A 12101-nucleotide genomic window follows, 5' to 3' on the forward strand; every position below is an offset into this window, starting at 1 on the left:
GCTAGTCTTGGATATAAATCCTGCCCTTGACAATAACTAGTTGTATAATCAGGGGAAAATCACTTAATTTTTCAGACCCTCAATTTCCCCTGTAAAACGGGAATTGTTGCCTCACAAGTTGACAATTGTTGCCTTGTGTTGCCTCACAAGGTTGACACTCCAATGACATAACGTAAGTAAATAAGGCATTTGCAAATGCTAAGGTTTCAGTTATTACTATCCTACCATATTCCAGCCCCCCACAATCTTAAATCTAATTCCATCACAGACGGTACACATTTGTCCTCAAAGAATTTTGTAAAAGCAGGCAAGCCTCCAAAGAGATAATGGATGAAAAGCACTTTGTAGATGATAGTTACGATGATGATGACAACGTTTGCTGAACGTTGAATGAATGAACCACAGCCTGTGAGTGGTAGACACAGGCCTCCTGACCTCACTTTAGGGCTCTTACCACTATCTTGTGCTGGAAACAACAACAAAGAATGTGACATTGCCTATGCCTTTACGGGTGTCCTCAGAGCACTGTTGGGAAGAGCACTTAGGGCAGCGGTACTGATGGATGGCCGAAAGTTGGCCTGCCTTTAGGGCTGCTGGGGCAATAATTGGTCTTGGCACCATTTCTCATTGTGATGTTCTTCTTGGGACCATGCATTCAACTGCCAGCTCTTCCAGGGCTGTATGTTTTCATGCTTTCCAGCACAAGGTCAGGCTTTCACATTTGTGAGCACAGGGGAAGTCAAGCCTAGCAACAAGAAACACAGTTAACCCAGTTTTGTTGACAGCTGGAACATGGCCAAACTGGGACATTTTGGCATGTTGCCCCAGTCATGGGGATACTTTTTTTCCCAGGATGAGGTTGCCCATTCTTTCAACAAGTGTGAAGCCTTTTAAGTCAGCTTAGATTTACACCCAACTCTGCTTTCTAGGGTGGATTGTAAGGCAACTCTGGGTGGAACCTTCATTTTTATGACCTGCCCATATAAGTTACAGGTTCTCACATGTGACTTTTGGACCTGAGCTGGTGGAAAATAGAGGGTGTGAGGAGGCCAAATATCACAGAGGATTAGAATGGGTGGGAACAGTGTACAGGACTGAGAAAGGGGCCCTATAGGCAGGATGTGAACAGCCAGATATAAAAACAAGAGGGTCATATTTGGGCACATATTTTTCTGCATTTATCAAGGTAGGATGAGAGATTTAGAGACGGAAGGGATCTTAAGAGGTCATATAATCCAATTACCTCATTTTACACATAAGAAAATTGAGGCCCAGAGTAGGCTTTGCCCAATGTCACAAAAGTAATAAGGGCTGTCATTTATATTTAAGGTTTTCAAATCAAAAGATTCAGCCCAGACTAGAGTTTGGAGCCATTGTTTTTTTTTTTTTTTTTTTTTGCCAATTTAAATAGATTTTATTCTCCAGGACAAGAATTGCATTTCCACTTGTTTACAGTACTGATAAAGTGCAATGTTGTTCACTTCTCTCCCTCTGCACACATTCAAGTATTCAGAATGCCCAGATTTACACAGTAGCTTAAATGTTAAACTGCTACTGCCTTGGCTACAAATTTGAGTCCTTCAATTTTTGGAAAGCTCCGTGGAATGCTCTTTCTTCTGTTGTGTTTAGTCGACCTCTTCAATGGTGGATCCAGAAGAAGCACCTCCAGATGGGGCTGCTCCACCCCCTGGGAACCCACCAGGCATGCCTCCTGGCATGCCCCCTGAACTCTGGGACAGCTTAGTAATGATGGGGTTGCAGACCTTCTCCAATTCTTTCTGCTGATGCTCAAATTCTTCTTTCTCAGCAGTCTGGTTCTTATCCAGCCAGTTGATTACTTCATTACATTTGTCAAGGATCTTCTGTTTGTCTTCATCCTCAATCTTGCCTTGCAGTTTCTCATCCTCTACGGTGGCCTTCATGTTGAAAGCGTAAGACTCCAGAGAATTCTTAGAAGACACCTTGTCTCTCTGCTTCTCATCCTCAGCCTTGTATTTCTCAGCCTCCTGCACCATGCGCTCAATGTCTTCTTTGCTCAGATGCCCTTTGTCATTGGTAATGGTGATCTTGTTCTCCTTGCCTGTGCTCTTATCCACAGCTGAAACATTGAGGATGCCGTTTGCATCAATGTCAAAAGTTACTTCAATCTGAGGAACACCCCTGGGTGCTGGAGGAATTCCTGTGAGCTCAAATTTGCCAAGCAGGTTGTTGTCCTTTGTCATTGCTCTCTCACCTTCGTAAACCTGAATAAGCACACCAGGCTGGTTGTCTGAATAGGTGGTAAAGGTCTGTGTCTGCTTGGTGGGGATGGTGGTCTTACGTTTGATCAGAACGGTCATAACTCCACCAGCAGTTTCAATTCCAAGGGAAAGAGGAGTGACATCCAACAGCAGCAAGTCCTGCACATTCTCAGATTTATCTCCAGACAAAATGGCAGCCTGGACAGCTGCACCATAAGCAACAGCCTCATCAGGATTGATACTCTTGTTGAGTTCTTTGCCATTGAAGAAATCTTGCAGAAGCTTCTGGATTTTGGGGATTCGAGTAGAACCACCCACCAGGACGATGTCATGAATCTGTGATTTATCTAGCTTGGCATCTCTCAAGGCCTTTTCCACAGGGTCCAGCATGCCACGGAAGAGATCAGCATTCAGCTCTTCGAAACGGGCTTGGGTGATTGATGTGTAGAAGTCGATACCTTCATAGAGGGAGTCAATCTCAATACTGGCCTGGGTACTGGAAGAGAGGGTACGCTTAGCACGTTCGCAAGCAGTGCGAAGACGGAGAACAGCCCTCTTGTTCTCACTGATGTCCTTCTTGTGTTTTCGCTTGAACTCAGCAATGAAATGGTTGACCATTCTGTTGTCAAAGTCCTCTCCACCCAAGTGGGTGTCCCCAGCTGTGGACTTGACCTCAAAGATGCCATCTTCAATGGTAAGAATGGAGACATCAAAAGTACCACCTCCAAGGTCAAAGATCAACACGTTTCTCTCGGCACCAACCTTTTTGTCCAAGCCATAAGCAATAGCAGCAGCAGTTGGCTCATTGATGATTTGGAGCACATTGAGACCAGCGATGGTTCCAGCATCTTTGGGGGCCTGCCGTTGGGAATCGTTGAAATAGGCTGGTACTGTGACCACGGCATTTGTGACAGTCTTCCCAAGGTAAGCTTCAGCAATTTCTTTCATCTTGGTCAAGACCATAGAAGATACTTCTTCTGGATAGAAACTTTTGGTCTCCCCTTTGTACTCCACTTGGACCTTAGGCCTGCCTGTGTCATTCACCACCGTGAAAGGCCAATGCTTCATGTCTGACTGTACAACTGCATCATCAAATCTGCGACCAATCAGATGTTTGGCATCAAAAACTGTGTTGGTGGGGTTCATTGCAACTTGATTCTTTGCAGCATCACCGATTAGACGTTCAGTGTCGGTGAAGGCGACATAGCTTGGGGTGGTCCTGTTTCCTTGGTCATTAGCAATGATCTCCACTTTCCCATGTTGGAAGACTCCCACACAGGAGTAAGTGGTACCAAGATCAATGCCAACTGCGGGTCCCTTCGACATGGTTGCTGGGGAGTCGGGGGTCGTAGGCGACCACTGTGGAGAAAGAAGGGCTGCTGCTTCGCTGAGTAGCGGAGCCATTGTTTTAACTTGCAGATCATTCTTTGCCACCTTCTTAAAAAGATAAGCATGTCATGGGTTCTGATGTTGCTGTATTTGCTGTGGAATAATCTGTCATTATATGGCCAGTAGACAATTTATTTTATTTTATTTTTTTTATTTTATATTTTTATATTTAGTTTTTTATTATTTGTTCCATTATTTTTCATTCAGTGCCATTTTTTTGCAGTCTTCCCCACTCAGATGCTGTGGTCAAACTGACCACCTAACATAAGAATTATTACTAACATCCCTGATGGATGGTTGTCTGATTTCTGTTTGAACTCAGCACTTAGCACAGTGCCCAGCACATAGTAGGTACTTAATAAATGTTTCAGGGATGGAGAGCTGACTAATTTCAAAGGTAGCCAGAATGTAGCACCAGCCCTTCATTCTGACTAGCTTGATCGCCCCAACCTGCTCTCCTACTGGCAGGTAGAGGTGGTTCCCCAAAGGGGCGGCGGCCTCATGGCAACAACTCTCGGAGTTCAAGGAGTGAACCAGGTAGAGGAAAACTATAAGGCCTGAGCCCCCACTGTTATGCTTCTCATTTGAAGAATCAGATAATACGACACCATTAATGTTTAGACAGGAAACACTAACAGAAATCAAAGAGATAATAATCACATAGCATAATGGGCCACTCATAAACCTGGGGGCAGATAGGTGGTGCAGTGGATAGAGTACAAGGCATGGAGTCAGGAAGACCTGAGTTCAAATCCAGCTTCAGACTCTGTGTGACCCTGGGCAAGTCACTTAACCCTGTTTGCCTCAGTTTCCTCATCTGTAAAATGAGCCACAGAAGGAAATAGTAAACCACTCCAGCATCTCTGCCAAGAAAAACTAAATGGGGTCAGGAAGAGTCAGACCCTACTGAAAATGACTAAAACTACAATATAAACATTGAGAGGATTTGGTGACACATCCTATAAGGCTACACTGTGGTGACTTGTATGATATTTATTGGAGTGCTCTTTCATTGGTAGGGACCCACTGGTGATATTACCCACCAGAGATTTCTTGGTTACCTTAGTTTTATATGGACCTACTACAGAGAAAAATGTTTTGAATATTTTTAAACAATCAACTTTCTGATGTGTTTTTCTTCATAAGTCAGACCAGTTTCTGTGACATAATTTTGATGGTCTGAATATTTAAGTAATAATATACATTGACTTTCTGTGCCTCTTCTTAAGTCTGGAGGGTACTGTAAATAATATAGATGTTATATCCCTAGAATTCTGGTGCTTAGAAATGCAGGTAGAGTTACACAGAGGATTCAGGGAGGGGAGTATAATATGACTTAAGAAATAAAGATATTGGGGATATTTTAAAGATACTACTAATAATTTAGAGATTTGTGAAATGCTAAGAAGAATGGGGTGTAAAATATATTTTTGTCTGTTTTTGTAAATTGCATAAGGATACGACCCCTTCTAAATTCCTAATAAGATGAGAATTTAAGAAAATAATTGAGGTTGAATAACTGTGTTTCTCACAAAGAAAGAAAGAATACTTCATAGGGTTAAAATGATGCTGACTAATTAGAAAGTATCTGGATATACATTATTAGAATTAACCTGTAGGAAAAAGGCATTCCCACTGCCTTTATAGATTTCCTCACTACATAAAATGCAATATTAGATCACAGTGAAACCATAGTCCTAGATGTGAACTTTTCTCAGGGAAAGATCTGTCTCCCCCAAGGAGGAAATATGGGATATTTGGATCAGACCTGTGGCCAAAGCAGTGGCAAGTACCCAAAGGGAGGGAAAATATAGAGATTGTCAGAAATCTTTAGGGTATATGCAAAAGATAAAGACTATGAAATCTGAAATCCCCTGGAAAAGATGCTTGAAGAGATTAGAAAGGCAATTTGGTGATGAAAGGACACCATGACAAGTTTATGATAATTTTATTCAAGATACTATTCAGAAACGGAGAATAGTTTGAGTTTGCAACTAAAGTGTTCAGTCCCCTACAGAGACCAGTCAGAGGATCAATAAAAACTGAGAAAAGAATCACAACTAGACTGAGGCAGCGTAGGTCAAGGCGTAGATGTGATCAGTAACTCTTTGCAAGCTAAGAAAGCCCGGGCTAGGCTAGCCCACTCACCCCAACCTATGCTCACATTGGCAAGTAGGTGTGGCCCCTCAAAGGGGGACTTATATGTCTACAACTGATTCTCAAGGTCTTCGAGGTAACCTTAGTGGGGAAAACCATGTCTATTATTATGTCTACTATTGAAGGATATAGGTAAAGTGCCACTATTGACTCAGAAACATGAAATATTTACTAGTAGAAGGTAAAGGGATAATAATTATAACATAGCATAAACCTGATTCACATTCTCCCACCAATGCTTGCAGTATCTATCCAAGAGGTTGGGCACCAATTTACAGAACCCTTGTCATAAACCACCTAAGAAGGAAAATCCATGTGCCTGGGACAGCTCACAACTCTGGAATCCAGGACTCAGTGTTTTTCTTCTCTTTAGGGAATAAGCTATGCCACATGTCACTTGATTGGCAGGATTATTCCTCTTAGGAAACTCTTTGCCCTCCTGTTGGACAAAACCACCTCTATGCTAATCTTAGGTTGGTGAAGCAGGGTTAAGCTCTTTTTAGCAAACTGTAGCATTAAGCTTAAGATCTACTAGCTTTTCAGGTCTATTTTCTGGGCTCTAGAGGAGGAAGCCCTCTAGAAGTTAGTCAAGTGTAAAGTAGAGAATCCTCTGAGAGGTCAATGGTATTAGAGAACATGGTATTCTGGTCAGAGAATGGTATTCTGTCAATGGTATTAGAGAACAAGGCAGCCTTTCCTGAATCTGGTCTTTAAGAGGTAAAGGTTTCTGCTTTCTCTGGTCAGCCCTCAGCATCAGAGATTTTCTCCAATCAGATCAGTTCTCCATGTCAACTACAGGTCCTGTTGTCTCTAGGCATCCAATCTCAGGTGGGCAATACCTCTGTTATATTTAGTCATATGTTCTGATGTCTTGGCTTTTGTACACATTCTTTTTCCAATCAGCTACATTCAGGCTTGCCTGGGTCTGCCTTTGAGGAAGAGCCTGAAACACCTCCAACAGTCTGAGCATGAGTTCTCTCATCTCATTGTTCATTGATCATTAGTGAAATAGCACTGTCATGATTGGAAAAGGAATGAGAAACGTGAGGTGTCTTCTCTAGGTACTCCACCTAATGACCAGGCATCATAGAAATATTCTCATCTTAATTTGAGAGGGAGTATAGTATAGTGGAAAAGGGCAGGGGACCCAGAAAAAGGCTATAGGGATTCATAACCTCTCTCTACCCCTTAGCACCTGAGTTCCTCTGGGTGAGAACTGTTTAGTACCTTGGTCTCCTATCTATAAAATAGATGGCTTCTAAGGTCCCTTTCAGCTCTGAATCTACGATCCTATGAATTTTTTGGAAAAGAGACAGTATAGAGGATGGGATACCAAGTCAATTTAAGTCTGGGCTTATCTGGTCTCTAATTCATACTAAACGTATGACCCCAAGGGAATCACTTAACCTCCCAATGCCCCTAACAGCTCTCTAACACTATACAATTCAGAATGGTGACCCATCTGCACTGGTAAAGGGTGTCTCCATACTAGGGAGTACTCCACATTACCAAAGAAGTCATAGCTCTACAGTATAATGATAATGATTATAATTATAACAACTATTATAATTATAATAGCTAGCATTTAAATAGCACTTTAAGGCTTGCTTTAAGTTCTTTACAAATTTTATCTCATTTTACCCTCATAACCCTGAGAGGCAGGTGACATTATTATCACTATTCTAAAGAAGTGACCTGCCCAGTATTGCACAGCTAGTAAGTGTCAAAGGATGGATCTGAATTCAGGTCTTCCGCTCCAAGTAAAGTAGTAGCAGCAGCAGCAGTAGAAGCAGTAGAAGTAGTAGGAACAGCTGTAGCAGCAGCAGTAGTAGTAGTAGTAATAGTAAATTTATATAGTACTTTAAAGTCTGCAAAGCACTTTATAAACATGACCTCTCTGTCCACTGCACCACCTAGCTCTACCTCTTTTTATATTTACCAAATATCTAGTTCCTTGCAATCCACTTCAGAGATATCCCTATGACCCCATTTTTCAGGTGTTGTGGATAGGATGTTACTGTGGAGACGCTCTGTGACCCAAGAGCACACGCAGGCCTGTGGTCTCAGTTTATGATGAATTGACATTGTGCTAGAAACTCCCATTTTTGGAGTTTTGGCGGGGTTTGCCACAGAATGAATTGGGAGATTTTCAGTAAAGGGTAATCTATACCAGCCACTTCATTTTACAGAGGAGGAAACTGAGTCACAAGATTAGGCCACAAGATGTAAATGGAAGAGACAGGATTCAAGAGCGGGCCCTTTGGGTAAACACTCAGCACTCCTCCCACTGCATCCTCAAATGGTAGGTCAAAGCATAGAAGATGCTACTACAAATGTGTGCTTGGAGGTCTGCCTACAGTACACAGATCATATTGGGAAAGGAAAAGAGGAAGAGTTTCATGGGTGGCTCTAGACTATCTATGACTTGGGGGGCTGGTGGTGGCAGGATTGGTGCTTCCTCTAAGGCCACTGGACCTTTTCTAATCCTTCCCTATCATAATTCCCCATTTCCCAACCACCTTTCCCTGAGCTCTTGTGTGATCCTACTTAATATAAGATTTTCTCTACAATCACCTCCTCTTCAGTGGTAGCCAAGATTTGCCTGGGTGTCCAAAATCTTTCCCCATCCAGAAGCCTGGGCCAAGCAGGGTTTGTGATCAGGATAGCTGTGGTTTAAATATTGGGGAGGGAAAAATATGTCCCAGGGCTGGGAAATTGAGTTTGCAAATGTGCCCAAGGATTGACTCACTCATAAATATCTTCAAGGAGGTGGGGTCTAAAGCTTAGAAACAAGTGGATTTTAGAGCCAAGGAAAAAATAGGCTCAGCAGGAGCAGGGGCAGGCCTTGCTTTCTGCAGTTCCGAGCCTGGTTACTGGATCCCAAGGTTCCCTCTCTCTGTTGTTTCTTGCTTTGGGAGTATTTTCCTATTCTAGACTTCCATCATAAGGAAGGCAGGAAAAAGGCGAAAGTGATTGGGTTACCAGTAACTATGACCAAAAAAGAAAAGTTCTCCCAGGGTGGAGATTGAAATTAGGAGACAGAGACAGACAGACAGAGAGACAGAGACAGTCAGAGAGACAGAGACAGACAGAGAGAGAAAGATAGAGATTTTAGGATGATAAGTGAGTGGGGGATAATTCTTGTGAAGACTTCACAGAGAGAGAAAATATAAAAATTACTTTTTTTTTTATTTCTGGAATAAGCAGGGGCAACCAGAGGATGGAATGGTGGGAATGTGACTGCCTAACTCTCAGGAATTTGAGGCCTGGGGCAATAAGTGCCTATGGGTTGTTCGTTCCCTGCTCCAGGAAGCGCCCTACCTCTTTCCTCATTCCTCCTCTTTACCTTAGCCATATTATTGCCACATCAACAGCTAGTTACTAAATAAGGAGATACGTTTTAGATTGGATATACTCGATTACCTGGTTCTTTGTCTAGCTTTTCATGCCTAGATTGTAAGCCCACCTCCCAGCCAATGGAGAGGAGGGATAGCGGTGGGTGGGAGTTCTTTTGCAATAGGATATATGTTGGTGCTTTGCCTTTGTGAGTTGCCTCCTTCCCCTAGTCCGTCCCAGTGGAGGCGACGCCCTTTCCTCAAGAGAATTGAATAAAATACTTTCTGTTCCTCCTCGAGACACCTCTTTGTTTTATGAATTTTTATTTCATATTGGTAGGAGTCTTGTACCCCACACATAACTGTCTCTCTTTAACCGAGGTAAGTTAGAGCCTATGTGGCTGATTCCCTGGACATACCCTAGAGGAAGAAACTCTCCCAGGTCAATCCTAATATCACATTGAGTTTTTCCGGTTATTGGATCATTTTTTAGAAATGGCCTGTTTTTTCTAGATCCTGGTCTTCTAAAAGTCGCCTGTGAACTTTTCAGCTAGAATTCCTAAGTCACAATTTCAGTCCCCAGACAATTCAACCCATTGAGAGGCAAGGCAATGCAGGAGAAAGAATACTGAAGTAGGATTCAGAAGAGCTCCTATTACCTCTTCTACTTACTACCTGTGAAACCAACGACAAGCTACTTCTCTGAACCTCAGCGTCCTCATCTGTAAATTGGGGGGTGGGAGGGGGGAGGTAGAACCAAATCACCTCTAAGGTTCTTTCCAGATCTAGATTCATGGTCCTATGAAAAAAAAATCAACAAAGGCTCATTGAGTACCTACTAAGTGCCAGGCACTGCTAAATGCTAGGGACACCATGTTGGGGAGGGAGTTCTTAAGCAACAGCAGTCCTTGCCCTCAAGGAGCTATATTCTCCTTGAAGAAAAACAATATGTACACAGATAAATACATACAAAAGAAAGACAACATAAGCCACTTAGCAGTCATTAGAAGGAAAAAAGCAAGCAAAAATGAAACTCAGCTCTGTAAAAGTTAACATTTATGTGGACCTTTAAGTTCAGCAAAGTCCTTTTGGTGTGTTATCTCCTTTGACCTTCAAAACATCACTGTTAGGTAAGTGTCATTATCATCTCCTTTTACAGATGGTGAAACTGAAGCTGAGAGAGGTTGAGTGACTTGCTCCAAGGTCCTCAAAGCAACAAACATTCTATCCTCTAGGTCCTACTTAGCTGCCTCAATGACCCAAACCTCAGCTGGAGAATAAGAATTATGCAAAGACAAAAGTAGGTATATCTTGATAAGTAAGAATGAATCATGGCAAGAAATAGGAAAAGGCAGAAGGGAGTGAGAAAAATGGGTGGGGGGGCAGTAGGGAAAGAAGGGGAAAGGCATTAATAAAACAGCCTTGGGTTCTGGGGCTCATGGGATGATATCATCCCTGGGGACATGACTTTGACAAATAATAAGGTGTAGATGGTGACATTTAAATGACTCCCTTTTTCCAACATCATGATCTCAACACTCTTCCCACCTCAAGCATCCTCCTTTCTATTAAAATATTCAAGTCCCTGGGAAGCCAGTGGACTGCCAAAGGGGCAAAAATTTGCCTATCTAATCCTGAAGTGTATCTGCTGGAGAATTTCAGAGGGAAACACAATGGTTTAACCTATTTGTCAGCACAAAAACTAGTTGACCACTAAAGCCTGCTTGCTTCCTAATGGTATCTGTCCTCTGTCCTGCCACTAGGCTTGGATCAATTATCATTATGGGGGGAAAAAAGGATTTCTGATCCCAGCTCCTAGGGCTGAAAATACAAACTGGAAAGCCCCAGCCTAAAGGCTCTACTCTCTTCCAGAGATCAATTCCATTTGGTTTAATAAACATTGATTTAAGCCTATTTTATGCAATCCCCTGCAGGGAATATGCTCATTTAAATGCTCTGAGTTATCTACAGAGCAGGAATCTGCTTTAAATGCACAACTCTCTAAAGAAGACTACCATGAGTGAGGCTGTGAGACATTTTTAAGCAGGGGAACAAGGACAAGAAGAGAACCTGTGCCTTCAAGGGTGCAGACAGTGCTGGGAGAAGGGTGGGATGTGAGCCGGACGTGATAGTTATTTCAAAGTATTTGAAGAATTAATCAAGAGGAAGAGGGTTCACAGATCCTCTGCGTGATTTAGAGATGAAAAGGAATCTCAGCAGCCATAGTCCCAACCCTCTCATTTCATAGATGAGACCCAGGGTGGTTGAGTTATTTGCCCAAAGTCAAATCACTGATAAGCATGTGAGGGGAGGGATTTTGTTATTTTTCAGTTATGTCTGACTCTTCATGACCCTATTTGGGGTTTTCTTGGCAAAGATACTGGAGTGGTTTGCAGTTTCCTTCTCCAGCTCATTTTACAGATGAGGAAACAGGGTTGAGTGACGTGCCCAGGGTCACACAGCTAGGAAGTGTCTGAGGTCAGATTTGAATCCAGGTCTTCCTGACTCCAGGCCTGGTGCTCTATCCACTGTGCTCTTATCTGCTTGGCCTCTGCCCATGCACTGTGTCTGGTAGCTGCAGACTCCCCCCATCATTGGAGATCTTTAAGCAAAGGCTGAATGACCACTTATCATCCTGTCAGGTAGGAGAAGGGATTCTTGTTCTGTTATATATTAGACTAGCTTGGCCTCTGAAGAGCCCTCTGCAGCCATGGGATTCTGTGGCCTTATCCCAGCCCATGGAGGGGGAGAGAGAAGGCTGAGAAAATAAAAGTCAATTTCCAAGAAGGTATCTTGAAGCTACAGGGTGATCATCTGACCACAGACGCTAAAAGGAGAAGCTAAGCCTGCAAGGAGAGAGGTGGGCACCAAGCTAAGCCCTCTTCCATCAGGGAGGAAGAAATGACTATTTGCATGTGGCTGAGGCACAGCCCTGGAAGCACACCAGAGAGGGCAGGGCAGGAAAGGAAAGAACACCAAG

General features: G+C 42.9%; 1 protein-coding gene across 1 annotated transcript; it reads right to left on the minus strand.

Moving 5' to 3' along the window:
* Nucleotides 1–1418: 1418 nt before the first annotated feature.
* LOC118845756 (heat shock cognate 71 kDa protein-like) lies at nucleotides 1419–3580 on the minus strand. Its single transcript, XM_036753779.1, has one exon. It carries the CDS (start codon nucleotides 3564–3566, stop codon nucleotides 1626–1628), a length of 1941 nt encoding a protein of 646 aa, XP_036609674.1. The 5' UTR covers nucleotides 3567–3580; the 3' UTR covers nucleotides 1419–1625.
* Nucleotides 3581–12101: the final 8521 nt, after the last annotated feature.

The sequence above is a fragment of the Trichosurus vulpecula genome, chromosome 4 (assembly GCF_011100635.1).
Source record: "Trichosurus vulpecula isolate mTriVul1 chromosome 4, mTriVul1.pri, whole genome shotgun sequence".
NCBI lineage: Eukaryota > Metazoa > Chordata > Mammalia > Diprotodontia > Phalangeridae > Trichosurus > Trichosurus vulpecula.

Coding starts and splice junctions, on each gene's coding strand:
- LOC118845756 (XM_036753779.1), bottom strand. CDS start 3,566: ATGTCGAAGGGACCCGCAGTTGGCATTGATCTTGGTACCACTTACTCC.